General features: G+C 47.4%; 1 protein-coding gene across 1 annotated transcript in view; it reads left to right on the plus strand.

Annotated features, from left to right (window-relative positions):
- Positions 1-22,191, plus strand: part of LOC135556176 (inactive tyrosine-protein kinase transmembrane receptor ROR1-like) — a 187,629-nt gene that overhangs the window by 156,653 nt on the left and 8,785 nt on the right. Inside the window, 5 exon segments of the mRNA XM_064989162.1 lie at positions 14,527-14,654; positions 16,009-16,145; positions 16,392-16,572; positions 16,897-17,142; positions 17,544-17,752. Of these exon segments, the coding sequence (XP_064845234.1) occupies positions 14,527-14,654; positions 16,009-16,145; positions 16,392-16,572; positions 16,897-17,142; positions 17,544-17,752 (901 nt within the window).

The following is a 22,191-nucleotide window of genomic DNA, read 5'->3' on the forward strand; positions in this document are numbered from 1 at the left end:
ATCGCATGACAGCCCTGAGACGGAGAAGGAGAGAAAAGGGGAGAGAGAGAAGGAGAGAGAGAGAGAGAGAAGGAGAGAGAGAGAAGGAGAGAGAGAGGGAGAGAGAGGGAGAGAGAGAGAGAGAGAGGGAGAGAGAGAGAGAGAGGGAGGGAGAGGGAGAGGGAGAGGGAGAGGGAGAGGGAGAGGGAGATAGAGAGGGAGATAGAGAGGGAGAGGGAGATAGAGAGGGAGAGAGAGAGAGAGAGAGTAGCCAAGGCACAAGAGACCACTGAGTTAATGCTAATGCTAAAATCAACTCAGATTATCTGACATTTTGTTGATGTGTGTTGATGTCTGGTGCCTGCATTATTATGCTTTACTATTCTCTGATATCATACTATTGGACCGTCATTCAGTCGTATCTATGGAAACGATCAAATATTCCAGTGGTTTGATTCATCTTCCCACGATGTTCTGGTGAACAGAGATGTAATTCAGTTGTTGATCAGTGTTGATTCAGATAGGATGTGTTCTGTAGACTAAGGCTAGCCAGAGAGCAGCCAAGATTCTTTAACTTATAAACCACAGGCCCCAAAGTGTCCTTCAGGCCTGCCCCAGCCTCCCTCTATCTCTCTTCTCTCTCTCCATTTACCCCCCTTGAGTTTTTCCGTGTTCAAAGCCAGTCTACCATGGCCTCCGACATAATTTTTTTCTCCATATGAACAGCACAGTAGGGTACACACACATTTGCAGACCTAACTGTAAGGAGGAATGAATGCTCTGAGAGCTACTTTCTCTGCCCTGTGTCAGGGTGAATGGTGTCTTACTCTCATTTGTTTTAAGAGGACGGGGGAGGACGGGGGGGGGGGCGTAAATTCCCTTTTAATAGGAGATCACGAACTGTATCCTCTCGACTCTCTTACAACCCTTTAGTAGACACACTATACTGTTGTGCTATTTTTAGGTTTCTGCGTTCTCTCTCATTTTAATGGTGGCGGTTAATCATCTTCCCTTCTGTCAAAACGTTGTCCCTGTAGACAAAGAAAAGCTTCAGGTCAAAGACTTAGGACCCGAGACACATCTCACTGGGCACAGACGTCATTTCGACGTCTAGTTTTGATTCCCATTTGGTTGAGGCGTCAACTAACGTTAATAACTCCACTAAAAAAAAATGTCACCATGTCATTGAATTTAGGTGCAAAGTAGGGTGAAAAGAAATACGAAAGTCCCTTTTACGTTGACGACTTTTCTGCAAATCCAATCAGTTTTCCACGTTGATTCAGCGTCACCACATCGATTTCCCGTTGTTGTTGTTGAAATGACGCGGGAACAACATTGATTCGACCAGTTTTTTGCCCGGCGGGATAACTTTTCCCTGTCTACGGAAAGTCCTACACCTCAGAAATAGGCATTTCTCTTTCTCTGACGGATCGTTTGGCAGGAAAGGTGGATGATCTATGGGCCTACAGAAGGCCCCCACTCCAATGCCAATGCAGTGCGACAGTGCTAATGGCTCTTATTACGGAGGAAGTCCTCTACCCAAGGAAGTCATGCTTCATGTTTAACATGCGCCTTCGGTCGTTCCCGAAGTACTCTGCCCCGCCGCCATGTTGAGCCAAACCTGTTGAGCCAAACCTGTTGAGCCAAACCTGTTGAGCCAAACCTGTTGAGCCAAACCTGTTGAGCCAAACCTGTTGAGCCAAACCTGTACTCGTGTTCCGCTAAGTGCACATGTTTCGCATGATGTCATTGTCATCTGTGATCTACTACACGTTGGGGTGTAAATCATCAGTTTAAAGAAGAGGGGCATATATAGCCGTCATGCTTACAGTACCTGCCTTGCTTTCGGCTATTTCTTTCTTTCTTCCCCTTCTCTCCTTTTTCCCCTGTTCCTGTTATTACTCCCAAACATCCATTTTGAATCAGTTTCTACGTGATGTTTTGGTTCCTAGCTAAAGGCCAGGAAGAGCGGAGGAATGAGAAGCAGGCGGTAGTTTGGCATGGCAGACCCGAGCCCACGGTGGGACCTAACGACAGTGTTAGTTGTTTTTTTGTTTTTTTTGTAACGATTTTTTATGAGGCTCACGCTGTAGTCTACCACACCTCCTGGAGGGCTTCTACAGACTCTTATCCAGCCCTCCCTCCTTTTCCTCCACTCTCCTTTTCTTTCCGTCTTTCTTTCCCTCTTACACCTTCACTGGTTCTCTCTGCAAGGCTCTGTTTGTTTTTGAGGGGTCTGTACACATGACGGGTCAGTGGATACAAAAAAACCCAAGCCCCACTCTGTTTTCACGAAGTACCTCCACCACCCCCCTCTCTCTCTCTTGTCTCTCACAAACACACACCCTCTCCTTCTCTCTCTGCCTACCTCTCCTCCCCCCCCCCTCTCTCTCTGCCTACCTCCCTCCCCAAGTTGTAATGGACTCCTAACCGCTTGACCTCTCAGCTCCCTGTCTTTAGTGAATCACAGAACTGAAAGTCTGTAAACACGACCAGAGTTTGTGTATGGAGCCCTATTGCCCCTTTGACTCTCTCAAAATACTCTCCTTTTTCACAAATCCCAGCTGACGAATTTCAGGTTGGAGGATTCCGTTGCAGATCTGCCTCTTATCCCTTGCTGATCCGTCCAACTGGGAATCCAGGGAATTCTGAAGGAGTTTCAGGACTTTCAGCAACTCTACCTCCGTCTGACTCTCTCCCCTGGCCCTCACTACCCTATTTCCCAGGAGATGTGATGTCACTGGGTCAGAGGTCACAGCGAGGATGGGTAGGTTTGGCATGGGTCTCTGTCTCTCTCTCCACATCTCAATATGGCTCCTGTTCCCAGGAGACTGAGTAGGGGAGAGATGAAGAAGCGCTAGTCTTATCTGACCTGATTGACATATTACTTACCACATACATCCCTGCTGTAAGGGCCACTGTGGTGTTGATAGACAGACGTAATGTGTATCTTCCTCCGCTCTGTTGTCTGCGCACACACGCACACACGCACACACACGCACGCACGCACGCACGCACGCACGCACGCACGCACGCACGCACGCACGCACACACACACACACACACACACACACACACACACACACACACACACACACACACACACACACACACACACACACACACACACACACACACACAGACACACAGAGGCCTGTATTGTTCCAGTCAGGGTAACATGAGGACTCATGAGTGGCCCTTTCTCCATTGTCTTCTAAATGGAGTCCATCAGTGGCCCTTCTCTTCATCCGTTCTCTATATGGTCACGGGCCACTGGGACCTACAAAACTGGTCAACCCAAGCCGCTGGCGGCCATTTTGTTTCCTTTGTCACTGCGGTATCGTTGCCCAGGCACCCACACATACAGTTCAGATGTCTTCATGGAGCTTGGCCTCACACTCTCTCTGGCTTATTTTGTTTAATGTGACCAAATCACAACAACTCCACTGGCGTACACATGTGCAATGTTTTTTTTTATTGTTATGGCATCGAAAAATAAAACATCAGATATAAAAAAGCATATTGCATGAAGACAAGAGAAACGCACCCAATTGTAATGTGGAAGATAATGATAAGCAGGCTTGTTTTTCTCGTTCTCAATCTTCTCAAACCGCAAAAGCTTTGTTTTGAGTTCGGAAACCCAATCTCTCGAGGAGACTCGTCATGATTGTCCATTCTCTCTCTCCGTTCCCTCTCTCTCTAGCCATTGTTCTTTCCAGACCCTGCTTGTCTTTCATTTGGGGCTTGGAGAAGAGGAGAGGAGAGGGAAAAGAGAAGAGGAGAGGGAAAAGAGGAGAGGAGAGGGAAAAGAGGAGAGGAGAGGGAAAAGAGGAGAGGGGATGGAGAGGAAAAAGAGGAGAGGGAAAATAGGAGAGGAGAGGAAAAAGAGAGGAGAGGAAAAAGAGAGGAGAGGGAAAAGAGGAGAGGAGAGGAGAGGAGAAGAGAAGATGGACAGTAGAGGAATGGATAAGAGAGGAGATGGAGAGGAGAGGATCTTCCTCTAAAGGACTTCCTGTGGAGCGGGAATCCAGATCCTCTACTAACAGAAAGTAAATACATGTAACCTCAAAGTGGTGACAGCTTATATCCTTCTCTGTCAACACCATCAGAAGCCTCTAGATCGAACCAGGCCTCAGCCCTCCGTGTCGTCAGGACCCTCCCGTCTCCTTACTTCACTCCAAAACACTTCCTCTCCTCTGTCTCTCTCTGTGTGCGTGTGCATGTGCGTGCATATCACTTCCACTCTGTTTGTCCTCCTCTCATCTAAAGAGTGGTAACAACTGGGACTGTTGTAGTGACCGTATTACCACCACCATGAAGACAGTCAAATTCCATGTGATCGTTTAGTTACGGTAATTAGGCTTCTCCAAGTTCTGATGCTGCTGATGGTCACTAGTAGCCTATCAAACTTGTTAACTGCCTGGAACTCAGCACTATATTGTCCCTCTAATCACTCTGAAATCAATGCAAATGTATTCAAAATATCTAATCAAACACTTCATGAGAGCCTACGAGCTGATGTTGCGCAACATTTCAATAGGCTATGCAATTTCGCGAGAAAACAGAGTGATGGCCTCTACTGAAAATAGGAGGATCAGCTTTCTACAAGGCCTACTATATTTCTTTCTCAAATTTGCTAATACTAAGCATATTGCTTATATTTACAACAGGAATATAGTCTACCTGGCTGGCATGAAAATAAACCACGGGGAAAGGTGTCCTCCATTTGCTATTTAAGTGCATAGATTACATGTCATTTACCCACTGCCCCTGTTTCCATACAGGTGCATGATAATGGTCCTTTCAAAATCAAAACCAAATGCTGCTGGGTGGCAGGTAGCCTAGTGGTTATAGCATTGGACTAGTAAACGAAAGGTTGCTCGATCAAATCCCCGAGATGACAAGGTGAAAAAGGGATACTCAGGGAGAAGCGCTATACGGCCACTGGCTGCAAAAGTCATGTTTTTTTAAGGGTACATTACGGCCCCACAAAGGGGATGCGGCCGTGAAATTCTAGGCATTATCAAGTGCTTGTCAAATTGTGAATGAGAGACTGATGAAGTGTGTACAGCCTGCGCTAAAAAAAAACTAAGCAGAGCTCATGCCTTTCAAGCAACTTTTTTGTTCAAATCCTCGTTAGTCGCATCATGCAGCCTTACAATGTGTTAAAAATCTAAATATATAGCCCAACATTTATAGGACAACTAAAGCTACACAAATAACTCTAAATTAAGCATGTAGGAATACCTCAAATCGCTTGGAAATGAAAATGTCCTTTCTTTTTTTATTCAGCTTTGTTCAATTGTATTATTCTAGGCAAATCTTGTCTGCTATATGAACTAGTGTAGCCCACAGGCATATGGCATAGCCAGATCAGTACATTACATACAGACAACTCAGAGTATGCTATTCTGTTCCTCTGAAATAAACTACATTTTGTTTATGTCATATTTCTTTCGACCTGTTTAAAATAACTAATGGATTCATTGTGACGGTGTAGGCTGTATTACATGGATGTATTAGACTTTTTCAAAATGTAGATGTTCCAAAGGTCTGAATCAGTGCCTTGTAGGTTATGTGTGGAAGCCAGGAAATTCTAAATGTGTTTATGTTAATTAACGGTCAATTACCCTGAGACCTACAGTTATTTGCTTGACAATCACCGGCTGACAAAGTTTCGTGACCGCCACAGCCCTAGTAACATCTCAACTTCAATGTAAATCAAACCAATTAGCGAAGGCTTTATGAACTGTCGATTTAAAGAGATCTAAGTGAAGGCTTTGAAAAGGACCATATGATTAGAGCTGTTAAGTCAGGATTTGGGGAGTTTAAATTTTGATGCTTTGCCTTCGTGGTTTCTGTCTGTCCCGTCCTATTCCCGCGTGAATCTAACTCAACACAACGCCCAATACAGTAATCAAAACCAGGGTTAGATACATGGAATGTAGATAAGTACAGTGTAGAGTTGATATCCCTCATTCTCTCCAGTCTGCTCCGAGATCTCCAACCTGCTGGGAAAAGGATTCCACAGACACACGCCAGGAAACGCGAACTACAGGAGAGGGCAAGAGAGCGAACGGTTGAGAAAGTAGAGGGATGACAGGTTGGATAACATTCCTGCTTTTGGGAATTTGAAGGATGTTTTATTGGCCTCCAGAGGTGCTGACTTGCCTCCGCTAGCTTTGGACCACCAAATCCATTAGCCTTGCTCCTCTGTGTTGAGCTTGCAACATAACATTGACATCTCCATAGATAGAGACTCGCTGTGTTTTAAGTGGAGGACATTTACAAGGCTCTATGTCCATTTATTTACAGATTCCAATAGAACGATACAATACAGACATACTGGGGGAAACACCTTTGTTATCCCGAAACGTCAATTCCAAGGTCTTCCCACAGATATTTCCTCCTTTAGACGTTGCTTTCCCAGAAAACACCAGGATTGGAGTTGACTTAGATGACCGTACTTCTGTCAACGGTTGGAGCCCATCGTCTTTATTCCCTCGGCCCTCTCCAGTCTCCGAGGTCAAGGCCTTAGCAGCGTGGCTGATGTCTTACCTTCATAGTAAAAACACATTGGGCCATCTTCCTAATGTTATCTGGTGTCTCTCCCCTATGGATGACTGGGCACGTAGGGCAGGCAGGCTCACACACACGCCCGCGGCCGCACACGCACACACATCAGTGGTCCTGGGGGACCCATGGTAAAACAGCCTCCTCCTTCCTGTCACTGCTTTATGGCTTTACCAGGCTAGACCGAAGGATTCCATTACCAACAGGACCAGGAGAGAGAGAGAGAGAGAGTGTGTGTGTGTGTGTGTGTGTGTGTGTGTGTGTGTGTGTGTGTGTGTGTGTGTGTGTGTGTGTGTGTGTGTGTGTGTGTGTGTGTGTGTGTGTGTGTGTGTGTGTGTGTGTGTGTGTGTGTGTGTGTGTGTGTGTGTGTGTGTGTGTGTGTGTGTGTGTGTGTCCATGTGTGTGACAATGTTATTACAGTTTTTTTTTAATACGTCTTTCAATTTTTATTAGAAATTCAGTTTAGTTTCAAACCTGATTTGCTAGTTTTTTTTTAATTGTAGTTTTAACAAAATATTTATATAAATGATATTTTTATATTATTTTGTTTCACTTTTACTGTTAGGGACAGAAAGCATGCGTGGGAGCATAGGAGCCAGTTGTGTTGTAAAGTTTTTGTCACCTCCTGCAATGGGGGGCAGTAATATGAAAGGTGATGGGTAAGGTTAGGTTATGTTTAACTCTTCCCCAGGTCGTTGCTGTAAATGAAAATATGTTCTCAGTTAACTTACCCGGTAAAATAAGGGTAGAAATATTATTTTTTACAAATGTATATAAAATCAATCTCAATGTGACTTTAAAATGAATACCACCGAAACTGGTGCAATGAAACTCACCTGTGTTTACACCAACCCAATGCTTTTTAACTTGGTTGACGGATCCGTAGGTAACCGCCCGGTCCCAGCTCCATAGATCATTTTTCCTCAGAGCTGAGGATCCAAATCACGTTCTGCACATGTGTTTCTTTACCTATACTTTAAGCACACATTTTCGTGGTCTGTCTGTCAATCATGAATGATAATTCTTCAAGTTTTACTAGTGAAACGTCCATACGGCATCTGCATACCAACCGTTTGACCTGAATCCGTTTCATTGGGATATGCATTAAGATTAGGTCTTCTTGAGTAATACAGTTGTTTTTCAAGTAGCCTACAGTGTTGTTTTTCAAGTAGTCTACAGTGTTGTTTTTCAAGTAGCCTACAGTGTTGTTTTTCAAGTAGTCTACAGTGTTGTTTTTCAAGTAGTCTACAGTGTTGTTTTTCAAGTAGCCTACAGTGTTGTTTTTCAAGTAGCCTATAATGTTTACAGTAAAGTTATACACATTGCATTCGGAAAGTATCCAGACCCCTTCACTTTTTCCACATTTTGTTACGTTATAGTCTTATTCTAAAATGGATTAAATTGAACATTTTCCTCATCGATCCACATATCATAAACCATAATGACAATGCGAAAACAGGCTTTTTGAAATTGTATTTCATAGTTTTGTTGTCTTCTCTATCAGGCTGGTCAAGGCTCACATCAACACCATCATCCCAGACTCCCTGGACCAACTGAAATTTGCATACCGCCACAACAGATCCACAGATGACGCAATCTCTATAGCACTCTACACTGTCCTCTCCCACTTGGACAAGAGGAACACCTACATGAGAATGCTGTTCATTGACTACAGCTCAGTGTTCAACACCATAGTGCCCTCCAAGCTCATCACTAAGCTCAGGACCCTGGGACTGAACACCTCCCTCTGCAACTAGATCCTGGACTTCCTGACGGGCCACCCCAGGTGGTGAGGGTAGGCACCAACACATCCACCACACTGACCCTCAACACGGGGGCCTCTCAGGGGTGCGTGCTTAGTCCCCTCCTGTACCCCCTGTTCACCCACGACTGCATGGCCACGCACGACTCCAACACCATCATTACGTTTTCTGACGACACAACGGTGGTTGGCCTCATCACCAACGATGTTGAGACAGCCTATAGGGAGGAGGTCAGTGACCGGACAGTGTGGTGACAGGACAACAACCTCTCCCTCAACGTCAGCAAGTCAAAGGAGCTGATCGTGGACTACAGGAAACGGAGGGGCCGAGCACACCCCCATCCACATCGACGGGGCTGTAGTGGAGCGGTTCAAGACCTTCAAGTTCCTCGGTGTCCACATCACTAACTAAGGAATTAACATGGTTTTACGAGGGTATGTTTGGCAGTACAAGTGAAGGATGCTTCGTTGCGAAATAGGAAGCCGATTCTAAATTTAATTTTGGATTGGAGATGCTTAATGTGAGTCTGGAAGGAGAGTTTACAGTCTAACCAGACACCTAGTTATTTGTAATTGTCCACATATTCTAAGTCAGAACCATCCAGAGTGGTGATGCTGGACAGGCAGGCAGGTGCGGGCAGGGATCGGTTGAGGAGCATGTATTTAGTTTTACTTGCATTTAAGAGCAGTTGGAGGCCACGGAAGGAGAGTTGTATGGCATTGAAGCTCGTCTGGAGGTTAGTTAACACAGTGTCCAAAGAAGGGCCAGAAGTATACAGAATTGTGTCGTCTGCGTAGAGGTGTATCAGAGAATTACCAGCAGCAAGAGCGACATCACTGATGTATACAGAGAAAAGAGTCGGCCCGAGAATTTAACCCTGTGGCACCCCTATAGAGACTGCCAGAGGTCCGGACAACAGGCCCTCCGATTTGACACACTGAACTCTGTCTGAGAAGTAGTTGGTGACCCAGGCGAGGCAGTCATTTGAGAAACCAAGGCTGTTGAGTCTGCCGATAAGAATGTGGTGATTGACAGAGTCGGAAGCCTTGGCCAGGTCGATGAAAATGGCTGCACAGTATTGTCTTTTATCGATGGCGGTTATGATATTGTTTAGAACCTTGAGCGTGGCTGAGGTGCACCCGTGACCAGCTCGGAAACCAGATTGCATAGCGGAGAAGGTACCGTGGTATTCGAGATGGTCAGTGACCTGTTTGTTGACTTGGCTTTCGAAGACCTTAGATAGGCAGGGCAGTATGGATATAGGTCTGTAACAGTTTGGGTCTAGAGTGTCTCCCCCTTAGAAGAGAGGGATTACCGCGGCAGCTTTCCAATCTTTCGGGATCTCAGACGATACGAAAGAGAGGTTGAACAGGCTAGTAATAGGGGTTGCAACAATTGCGGCGGATCATTTTAGAAAGAGATGGTCCAGATTGTCTATCCCAGCTGATTTGTAGGGGTCTAGATTTTGTAACTCTTTCAGAACATCAGCTATCTGGATTTGGGTGAAGGAGAAATGGGGGAGGTTTAGGCAAGTTGCTGTTGGGGTTGCAGAGCTGTTGACCGGGATAGGGGTAGCCAGGTGGAAAGCATGACCAGCCGTAGAAAAATGCTTGTTGAAATTCTCAATTATTGTGGATTTATCGGTGGTGACAGTGTTTCCTAGCCTCAGTGCAGTGGGCAGCTGGGAGGAGGTGCTCTTATTCTCCGTGGACTTTACAGTGTCCCAGAACTTTTTGGGAGTTTGTGCTACAGGATGCAAATGTCTTGGAAAAGCTAGCCTTTGCTTTCCTAACTGCCTGTGTATATAGGTTCCTAACTTCCCTGAAAAGTTGCATGTCGCGGGGGCTATTCGATGCTAATGCAGTACACCACAAGATGTTTGTGTGCTGGTCAAGGGCAGCCAGGTCTGGAGTGACCCAAGGGCTATATCTGTTCCTGGTTCAACATTTTTTGAATGGGACCTTTAGCTGTCGGAACCTTTAGCTGTCGGGACCTTCAGCTGTCGGGACCTTTAGCTGTCGGGACCTTTAGCTGACGGGACCTTTAGCTGTCGGGACCTTTAGCTGTCGGGACCTTTAGCTGTCGGGACGAGGGGTCCAGAAAAGTTGAATCCGCAGCCAATCCGTTTTAACTTTTGTAGTACACGTAAGAAGATTCAAGTTAGCTACCTTACCATTTTCCCCCTGTTAGCTAGTGATAGTGATGCACCAGCTAGGCTTATTTGAAACATCGGCATCTCCTGGACACATTTACCCGCCAGATTCAGTATCTTGAAAACACCACTGAAACCCATATTACTTTTTTGACCAAAGTTTAGAAGAAACTGAACATCATTCATGATGGTTTTTATTTTTATTTGGAGTCAAAGATAATAGTTTCAGTCTAGTTTTAATTTTTTTAAAGGATTGTTCATTATTTCATTTCAGTTTACTAGATTGTGTTTTCGTTTCCGTTTACTGTAATAACGTACGAGCGTGTGTGTGTACGCAAGAAAGTAAAACAAAGAACATGTGAGTGAACCAATGTTTGCTTTTGTTTCTGTGTGTTTTCTATTTGTGTGTGTGCATGTGTCCATGTCAAGTCGTGTGTGTTCGTGTGTGTGTGGTAGACTCTGCGGGGTTCTAGTCTATAGTTATAACTGCTCTCTCTCTCTCAGACAGAAACCATGATGTAAGCGTAGCCTAGGCAAACACAGTCAGTTTAACGGAAAAGCCCTTCCTGTAATTAGCCATTATAAACTACTACTACAGATGTGCCCCTTTCACAGTGTGGTGTTAGTTTGGATGTTCAGAAAAGCCTGAACATCCACACTGTTTATCCAAATAGCAACCACACTCACTGGGACGAGCTGCCTTCCCATTCTGTGATGGACTCAGCCTCCCACCATGCACACACGGGATACGTTCCAAATAGCACCCTATCCTTTACATAGTGCACTACTTTTGACTAGAGCCTATACGGGAATAGGGTGCCATTTGGAACGCCACACAGACAGCAACCGCCTTCTGAGAAAAGCAGATGATGGGGGTTAGTGGACTTTGGAAGAGACGTCTTCTACCAAGCATTTTTGTTTGAATGTTTTGGACCGGGCTTTTTAACCTAAAGCCTTTTGGAGCAGTTTCTGGGCGAGGGATGTTGGTTGAGGTCTTTTGGGCGGGCCAGGGTTGTAATTTGTCGCCGGGTCAGGATATAGAGCAGGACTCGGAGGAAGCAGGGTTGTCTACTCTTCCTTGTCATTTAGCCATCTCAGTGCGGCCACGTTGTCCCCGGCAACACACACACACCATGGCTCTGGATACACTCCCGACGACACACTCGAACCTCAGCCAAAGGAATCCTCTATTTCTCTCTCTCTTGCACTATTTCTGAGTGTGTGTGTGTGTGTATCCACATTCTCAAGGGGGAAGTTGTACATTAGACTAAAGCAGTATGGAAAAGCCTTTATTAATCTCATAAATGTAATGTTATTGTATTTCCCATCAAAACACATCTTGGAGCAGAGCCCAGTTTTTGTGTGTCCGTGTGTGTGTGTGAGAGAGAGGGAGAGAGAGAGAGAGAGAGAGAGAGAGCATGTGTGTGTGTGTCAATTTCTGGATAGCCCATTCTGAGTCAATAAATGGGGGGGGTTAAAGGTCAGGGTAGAGAGGTGACCTTGGCCTCTGAGACACTTAACACTCTCCTCAGAAAGTGACCCATTGACCCCTGACTCACACCCCGCCACGCTCGGCCACTCACCCCAGCCCAGACACCGATAGGGTTACCCTCAGTTTTTGTGTGTGTATGTATGTGTGTGCGTGATTCTGGAATTGAATGAGTTAGCATTAGGGCATCTGCCACACTCAGCCATAATGATCCAGGGTGGTTAATGTGGTTTGAAGCAGGAGGATGTAGAGAGGGAGCTTATTGTGAGAATATGATAATAGTTATGTCATACGCCCTTCTATGGTCTCCAACTGGCTTGGCTTCAGTCACATGACTAAATGAGCTCATAGTGTGAAAATGGCCTTGTTTCTGTGTGTGTGAAAATGGCCGTGTGTGTGTGTCCTATCTTTGTGAGTGTGGCCCATGTGTGTGGACACTGATGGAAACAATGAAGTTGCTAATGCCTACTTGGACATTAACCTTCACAGATGCACTCTGACACACACACACACACACACACTCACACACACACACACACACACACACACACACACACACACACATGCTTGTTATAGTTTCCCCACTCTTCATGTGTTTCGTATTAAAGCCCATGATGATATCCTTTTCCCATAAACAGGAATAAAGCCCAACGGCCGACTCTTTAAATCTTTATACAGTTCACATCTCTTCTCTGGGAAGGACTGAGACATCAAGCTGTATCAGCTGACACTGGACACTTAGATAAATGTTGTTTAGAGCAGGACTGAAACTCTTCTCTCTGTTCCACTTAGAGCTGCTGGCACAATTACCGTAGTACTGTGTAACCAACATTTATGGATAAAAACGTCCTAAAATTATTTTGGGGTGTTTGTGTGTGTGGAACGAACAGCTGACTAAAGACAGGACACCCGAGCATTCTTGAGGTTGAGTCCGTTTCTGCGGTAACATGGAATCTTAACAAACTTTGTTGCTCCTCTCTGAAACGAGCAAGGTGTTGTAGCAAACAAGTTGCCGGTCGCCTAGGCAACGCTGTTCTCCCTGTAGCAGCAGCACACATAGGGTGCGTTCGTAAATTCGCTCTGGCTATCTGCTCCGATTTCAGAGCACTCTCGCCTGAGTGTGCCAGAGCGCAGAGTAACTGATGAATTTATGAACGCTCAACACCGGTTGAATATGGTGTGTCAATAAACATTGGCAAAAAAGCATCATTAAATTGCTTCCAGCAGCACAGTTACATTCACCAAAATGTCCTTGAGTGGCCTAGCCAGTGCTCCGAGTTGAACCGGATCGAACATCTCTGGAGAGACCTGAAAATAGCTGTGCAGCGATGCTCCCCATCCAACCTGACAGAGCTTGAGAGCCTCTACAGAGAAGAATGGGAGAAACTCCCCAAATACAGGTGTGCCAAGCTTGTAGCGTCATACCCAACAAGACTTGAGGCTGTAAACGCTGCCAAAGGTGCTTCAACAAAGTACTGAGTAAAGGGTCTGAATACTTATGTAAATGTGATATTTCAGATTTGAATTGTTGATAAATTTGCCCCAAATTCTAAACAAAAAAAACTGTTTTTGCTTTGTCATTATGGGGAGATGTGTTTTTTGTACATTTTACAATACGGCTGCAACATAACAAAATGTGGGCCTGAATAAATCCCGGATGCACTGTGTCTCGCTGGATCCCTGTCAATACGAGACTCGTCAATGAGAGTTGAGTGATACAGAATAAACGTGCAATTCAGCTGACAAATGCATTTCGTAATTGGCTCCAGGCTGTCAGTCCATCTGTGCGTCTGCCTGTCTGTGCGACAGCTGACAATGGGCCTACGCAGATTTGAAGACACTAGTGGGTCTGTCGTTACAAAGTTGTTTTTGATGCTGCTAGCTTGAGTTTCTGAACGAAAGACTAAGAATATTTTCCTAGTGCAACACTTGCTAGTTGGACCATATTTCAGACTTCTTAGCACGATCAGCATGCTGGACACCTTGCTGGGCGCGCTGTCTACTGGTGAAGCAAGCTAGCTAGCTAATTTAGCAGGCTAGCAAACAGATAGATCCACACATGAGTGCTTGCAAATAGCCTACCAGTGGGTGATTAGCCTACAGCCAAATAACGCTCATGCACTTGCAAACTTTGCTGGAGTTGCTAGTCTGCTAATTGTTTTCCACTTGGATGAGCAAATTTTTGATGGCAAATGTATTCAACCCTATATTTGCTGAGGGTCACTTTTGCAGGCAACTGCTTGCTCTGCAAACACTTGCACTGCAGTAGACAGCCTATATTGTTGACCTTGCCTATGTAGAATTAGAATGAACTGCTATTACGGTGACCACGGTCATTTGGCTGGTCAATTACCACCCTCCAACATTCCATGACCATCACAGCCCAAGTTCCGCTGTGAAGAGATGTGCAGAGAGAGAGAGAGAGAGAGAGAGAGAAGTGTTTGTGCCACATGCTTATGAAGTGTAATGCATGCTATGCTGACCTCTAGTGGCCATTCTGTGAACTGTAATGTACATTCATTCTCTCTTATCTATTTCTCTCTCCCACTTTCTACCTCTCTCTCTAACAGGGATGATTTTGATGAAGAGGGGTTTTGCCAGCCGTACAGGGGCGTAGCTTGTTCTCGCTTCATAGGGAACCGCAGCATCTTCGTCGACTCCCTGCAGATGCAGGGCGAGATCGAGACCCAGATCACAGGTACGCTATCTGCCTCCCTGTGTGTGATGTGTGTATGTGTGCGCATTTCCCGTATCCGTCTGTCCCATGTGGGTGTATTGTGAGTGAAATCAGTGTACAGGGATAAGGGTCATGGTCCAGATTTGGTCCTTCGTGTAAACCAACCAGACACTCATCCTTTCCAGCTCCAATCTGACCCAGGTTGAGTCTGTCGCTTTGTCATTGCTGTCAGTGTCAGCAAGGATGATGAGATGATATCTGATAGAAGGATAAGAGTTCAGGATGCTAACGTCACAGTATGGTACACACGCAGTCTACGCTTTGTTTCTGGGTATCCCAAGTATAGTTCATCAGACATGTCTGAACATCGCTCTGTGTGTGTGTGTGTGTGTGTGTGTGTGTGTGTGTGTGTGTGTGTGTGTGTGTGTGTGTGTGTGTGTGTGTGTGTGTGTGTGTGTGTGTGTGTGTGTGTGTGTGTGTGTGTGTGTGTGTGTGTGAAATTGAGAGAGCATTCATACGTGTGTGTGTGTGTGTGTGTGTGTGTGTGTGTGTGTGTGTGTGTGTGTGTGTGTGTGTGTGTGTGTGTGTGTGTGTGTGTGTGTGAAATTGAGAGAGCATTCATACGTGTGTGTGTGTGTGTGTGAGATTGAGAGAGCATTCATACGTGTGTGTGTGTGTGTGTGTGTGTGTGTGTGAGATTGAGAGAGCATTCATACGTGTGTGTGTGTGTGTGTGTGTGTGTGTGTGTGTGTGTGTGTGTGTGTGTGTGTGTGTGTGTGTGTGTGTGTGTGTGTGTGTGTGTGTGTGTGTGTGTGTGTGTGTGTGTGTGTGTGTGTGCGAGCGGGCTGGCTCTGTTTATTTTCCTGGTGACATTATGTGACCGTTCATAGTCGAGTGTGTCAGAGCTGTCTGCCACTGTCTGTGGTGGTCAGTCTCAACCCAGAGACGATGTGGAGTATGTAGCTGCTATACTTTCCCTGTAAACCACAGTCTGTACAGGCCCCTGTAAATACAGACAGACAGGCTGCTGTCCTAAACTGCGATTGCACTCTAGAGCAAATATACACACTACAGGACCAGACATGAACTGTGAGTTATTCGTGTCCGACTGGACGGGGAAAATGTCCCCCAAAAGTTTGGATGTAGGCAAAGGTTACGACTGTCCCATATGACACTTGATTTGGATCGTACTTTATCTCGGTCATACTTTATCTCGGTCATACTTGATCTCGGTTATACTTGATCTCGATCACACTTGATCTCGGTTAGAGAAATACAAGTTCGATAAATTGCTATAGGGCTATAGCTATAGATGTATGTATACCTAAACTTCAGACCTCTTATGCCCTTACGCATGGCCACTTTGCCCACCCAGCCGCCTTCACTATGATCGGAACGTCCAGCCACCTGTCGGACCGCTGCTCCCAGTTCGCCATCCCGTCACTGTGCCACTTTGCCTTCCCGACATGTGACCGCAGCTCTGGGACAGACAAGCCCAGGGACCTGTGTAAGGTAATTGTCTATGTAGCTTTGTCACACTGACTGAAGACAGTCAGTGTGACACAATACAAAGCTGGATATATTTCGACTTGCCAGCATTGACAAGTGGACACACGATACCATTTAGTAAGTGAGAAATATCTCTATTTAGGTTCGTAGTAGTGGAGTGGCCTATTATGTGTTACAACGTTGTGTTGCTTCGACTGCAATCTTTGTGTCAGTCCCAAACCCTCTCCCCCTTCTCTCCCTGTCCGCAAGGATGAATGCGAGATCCTGGAGAATGACCTGTGTAAGACCGAGTACATCATCGCCCGTTCCAACCCCATCATCCTGAAGAGACTGAAGCTGCCGAACTGTGAGGACCTGGCAGCACACGACAGCCCAGAGGCTGCGATCTGTATGAGGATAGGAATCCCCATGGCCGAGCCCATCAACAAGAGTAAGACATTCTATATTGTAAACTGTGCTTCCAGTATCAATAGTGTGTACGTTGCACCATAAAAAAAAAGAGTCTCTGTTGTTATCTTAAATCCGCTTTTATAGCTAACCCATTGGCATCCACATACTGTCGTCCACTACCAACAGTATTGCTAGGCAACTGCAAATCCCTAATCAAACATACTGTACAGTATCAGCAACAATAAACAACAACAACAAAAAATAATCTTCATTCCGACACGTCTTTGCTCTACAATTTGGTCTAACACACACACTTGTTTTCTGCCCCCCCTCCCCCCCCCCCTCCCCCCCGTACTTCAACCAGACCACAAGTGTTTGAACAGCAGTGGTTCAGCCTACCGTGGGACGGTCAGTAAGACCAAGTCGGGTCGTCAGTGCCAGCCCTGGAACTCTCAGTACCCTCACAGCCACACCTACCTGGCGCTGCGCTACCCAGAGCTCAGTGGAGGCCACTCTTACTGCCGTAACCCCGGCAACACGCAGGAGGGACCATGGTGTTTCACCCTGGACGAGGGAGTCCGTATGGAGCTGTGCGACATCCCCGTCTGCGGTAGGGGGTTGTAAACACATTGATGTCTTTTTGCTGTTTTGTTATTATTGGGAGCCAATGCTGCAACCTATCAAAAAGACACATTAGTTGTTGTTTTTTTTAAATCTTTTTTTGTCTGTTATCTTTGTATGTTATGGGTGTTTTAACACTAAATCGCAGCGCCACATTGTTCTGTTTAGGTTAGAAAGAGAAGCGTGGGGGCAGTAAACATAAAGTTCGAACATTAACCCTGTGTTATCTATGTCCCATGAAGATTATAAGGAGAAGCGTGGGGGCAGTAAACATAGAGTTCGAACATTAACCCTGTGTTATCTATGTCCCATGAAAATTATAAGGAGAAGCGTGGGGGCAGTAAACATAGAGTTCGAACATTAACCCTGTGTTATCTATGTCCCATGAAGATTATAAGGAGAACCGTGGGGGCAGTAACATGGAGATTCTTTACATCCTGGTCCCGAGCGTAGCCATCCCTCTGGCCATCGCCCTCTTCTTCTTCATCTGTGTGTGTCGTAACAACCAGAAGGCTACCCGACCCCCAGCTCCCAGACAGCCCAAACCTGTCAGAGGACAGAATGTAGAGATGTCCATGCTCACCAACTACAAACCCAAGGTACAACATTTAGCTGGCACCATCTCTAGTCCCATACTCCTCACCCTCTTATGGTCCACTCAGTCCACACACACACAGCTCCCACTATGTGCACACTCCAAAACAGAACACACACGGCATGTGCACACTCTCTCTCTCTCTCTCTCTCTCTCTCCCTCTCTCTCTCTCACTCTCTCACTCTCTCACTCTCACTCACTCACTCACAAACAGAATGTTCTCAGTCCCCCACACACACTGGTTCCAGTGGGCCTGAACTCTGTTGGCCAGAGACCCAGAGACCCCCAATCAAGTCTCTCTCTCCTGGTGGTGATAGGGCTAGGGTTAGAGGAGTCAGGGCCATGATACCTACATATCTCGGCTAAATAGGTTTTATGGGTAAAGGCCTGCTGAGTGGCACCCTGTTTATAGCACTACATGTGGGTGGGAGAATGTCACTAAGACTCAATGTTGGAGGTGTAGAACGAGTGAAACGCAAGGAATCCAGTCTATGAGGCAGAGTTATGTGTTGTGGATGTTAAAATGAGGCAGAGTGGGTAGGTAGGATCTCTCTCTCTCATCCTCTAGTGGTCAATGACATCCTTTCCTCCCTCCTGCTCCTCTTCCCATTTTTGTGATAGCAAATTGGTAGTTACAGTCTTGTCCCATCGCTGCAACTTCCCTACGGACGAGAGAGAGAGAGATGCATCCTCGGAAACATGACCCTGCCAAGCCGCACGGCTTGCTTAACCCGGAAGCCAGCTGCACCAATTTGTCAGAGGAAACACCTTCCAGATGGCAACCGAAGTCAGCTTGCAGGCGTCTAGCCCGCCACAGAGAGTTGCTAGAGCGCGACAGGACAAAGAAAACCCGGCCGGCCAAACCCTGCCCTAATCCGGACAACGCTGGGTCAATTGTGCGCCGCATCATGGGTCTCCCGGTCCACGGCCGAGTGTGCCACAGCCTGGGATTGAACCCGGGTCTGTAGTGACGCCTCAAGCACTGCAAGTTTCTTAGACCGCTGCGCCACTCGGGAGGCCCTCTTCTTCTTTGTTTTAGGGAGTTTGTATTAGTTTTTGTAAGCAGCGCTGGTGGAGTCAGTTTACCGTCCGTATCTCAGATCAGGTTAGTAGGGTCTCTTCTAGTGGAGACAACGTATGTGGAGACAATCTCCCCAAGCCCAGATCCAGGAACCAGTCACCCACCACAGCATCACCCCAGCATCACCCCAGCATCACATCAGCATCACTGCACTAGCATTATTGTTTCTGCTGCCTCCCTGCATTCCTCCAACTACACGGCAGCAGCAACAGCCCCCATACTGCTGACACACACACACACACACAAACACACACACAGCCCTCTCACCCCAGCATGCTCCGGCCCAGCCCAGTTCAAAGACACAGGGTTCGGGCCAGTGTTTTGACTCCCTCTGAAGTATGCTATTATGACTCCCGAAGACAAACACTGCAGAAGTATGGAAAAGCTCTATGGTGTGTGTGTGCGTGTGTGTCTAACCAACAGCACGCATGCGTAAACATCCTTGTGTGAAGGGGAAGCTGTTTGGATGTTGACGACGATGAGTTTTCCTGTGCGCCATATACGGCAGATATTGTTGTTGTTGGGGGGAGGTTCTCATTGTGGCAGTGGGCTGCTCATTGGACGGCTACACAGAGCAGGCCTTTGCCAAGAAGCTGCTTAAGTACCATCCGCTCGTGGCACGCTCGGACAGCCTGGGGTGGAGGGGCAAGCTGGTGGCGCTGTTAGACGGCAGTCTTGGCCACGTACACAGCCTTGCGGTGCGTGGCCTCCAGATTGCGGGCCTGACAAAAAAACTAGGGCAAAAGCAATTGGCCTTGCCGTTTGGAGAAGGAAGTGCTTTCTGTACCCTTACAGTGCAATACAAACAGGGACTTTTGAAATGTTGGGATCCTTCTTTTTGTTGTCAATTTGATTGGTGGATTCAAATGAAGTAATTCATGCGTGCGTATTTTTATCGCGTGCGTGCGGACGTGAGTGCACTTTTGTGTGTGTGTGTGTGTGTGTGTGTGTGTGTTTACCTACGTGTGTGACCCCGTTCATGCCAGGGCCTAAGATCTCTATCAGAGCACAGCAGGATGAGGAATGTTCAGCTGCAGCTCCTTCTCTCTCTCTTTCTCTCGACTTCTCACTGGGGTTCTTTGTGATGTTTGACAGCAGTATCAGTGTTTTGACAGCTATGTATTGCATACTTCATATTCTTCTGCGGATCATACTACAGTCAGCCCAACATTCTTTCTATGTTCATATCTGTCTCCAACCTGTTCAGCAGATTATCCCGGCTGTGTTATGGTGTAAACTGATGCTGTTTGACATACGTCCACAGTGTTATTGCCCCGTCCACGCTGCAGCTGTGGGCTGGCTCGGTGTATTAGACAGTGCTGTGTTGTGGTCCCCGTCCACGCTACAGCTGTGGGCTGGCTCGGTGTATTAGACAGTGCTGTGTTGTGGTCCCCGTCCACGCTACAGCTGTGGGCTGGCTCGGTGTATTAGACAGTGCTGTGTTGTGGTCCCCGTCCACGCTACAGCTGTGGGCTGGCTCGGTGTATTAGACAGTGCTGTGTTGTGGTCCCCGTCCACGCTACAGCTGTGGGCTGGCTCGGTGTATTAGACAGTGCTGTGTTGTGGTCCCCGTCCACGCTACAGCTGTGGGCTGGCTCGGTGTATTAGACAGTGCTGTGTTGTGGTCCCCGTCCACGTTACAGCTGTTGGCTGGCTCGGTGTATTAGACAGTGCTGTGTTGTGGTCCCCGTCCACGCTACAGCTGTGGGCTGGCTCGGTGTATTAGACAGTGCTGTGTTGTGGTCCCCGTCCACGCTGCAGCTGTGGGCTGGCTCGGTGTATTAGACAGTGCTGTGTTGTGGTCCCCGTCCACGCTACAGCTGTGGGCTGGCTCTGTGTATTAGACAGTGCTGTGTTGTGGTCCCCGTCCACGCTACAGCTGTGGGCTGGCTCGGTGTATTAGACAGTGCTGTGTTGTGGTCCCCGTCCACGCTACAGCTGTGGGCTGGCTCGGTGTATTAGACAGTGCTGTGTTGTGGTCCCCGTCCACGCTACAGCTGTGGGCTGGCTCGGTGTATTAGACAGTGCTGTGTTGTGGTCCCCGTCCACGCTACAGCTGTGGGCTGGCTCGGTGTATTAGACAGTGCTGTGTTGTGGTCCCCGTCCACGCTACAGCTGTGGGCTGGCTCGGTGTATTAGACAGTGCTGTGTTGTGGTCCCCGTCCACGCTACAGCTGTGGGCTGGCTCGGTGTATTAGACAGTGCTGTGTTGTGGTCCCCGTCCACGCTACAGCTGTGGGCTGGCTCGGTGTATTAGACAGTGCTGTGTTGTGGTCCCCGTCCACGCTACAGCTGTGGGCTGGCTCGGTGTATTAGACAGTGCTGTGTTGTGGTCCCCGTCCACGTTACAGCTGTTGGCTGGCTCGGTGTATTAGACAGTGCTGTGTTGTGGTCCCCGTCCACGCTACAGCTGTGGGCTGGCTCGGTGTATTAGACAGTGCTGTGTTGTGGTCCCCGTCCACGCTACAGCTGTGGGCTGGCTCGGTGTATTAGACAGTGCTGTGTTGTGGTCCCCGTCCACGCTACAGCTGTGGGCTGGCTCGGTGTATTAGACAGTGCTGTTTTGTGGTCCCCGTCCACGCTACAGCTGTGGGCTGGCTCGGTGTATTAGACAGTGCTGTGTTGTGGTCCCCGTCACACACGCACGTAAACACACGCACGTAAACACGCGCACGCACACACGCATTCCTGTCCCGAGGCAGACTGTGTTCTTTTGTCACAGTACGAAAAACATCTGCCCCACTGCTCATGTCCTCCTCGTCAGTGTCACCGCAAGTCAACGGGCCTTGCTCCAGGGTCACCCGGGGAGTCGTTGTTCGGGGCGGTGGCGCAGGGCGGCCCCTGCGTTTTTCCGCTCCAGGGATGAGCCTGGTTTGTCCGCGGGAAGGAGTAACCCAAACCAAAAACATCTGTCCCCCTTTTCATCATAACAGTAACATCCCCTATTCACCATTCCACTGCTAACCAGCCCCCTCCCCCAAACACTCCTCCCCTTCCCCGGCAGCCCCCCCCCCTTCCCCCCAGCTGACTGTGGCCTCTGTCAGGAATTTAATATTTGGGAGTTCCTGGAATCTCTCATCGCCTCCTCTCTTCACCTTTTATCTCTTTCTGTCCTGACTGAGCTGTGAGCCCCCTGTAACCCCCCCCTCCTCCCTGTAAGATCACCTGGACAGCTCAGAGATATGAGACTGTAGGACAGAAGAGGCTATCTGAAGGCTGGTGGGATGACAAGACAATATGAAAGATTACGGAACATAAAACTTCAAAGACTATGTTCAATTATAAAGATAAAATGGTGAAGTCCCCTTTACTGTAGTGCATCTGACACATGATTGAAGATGAACAAGGCTTGGGGTCAATTC

Source organism: Oncorhynchus masou, chromosome 15, assembly GCF_036934945.1.
Source record: "Oncorhynchus masou masou isolate Uvic2021 chromosome 15, UVic_Omas_1.1, whole genome shotgun sequence".
Taxonomy (NCBI): Eukaryota; Metazoa; Chordata; class Actinopteri; order Salmoniformes; family Salmonidae; genus Oncorhynchus; species Oncorhynchus masou.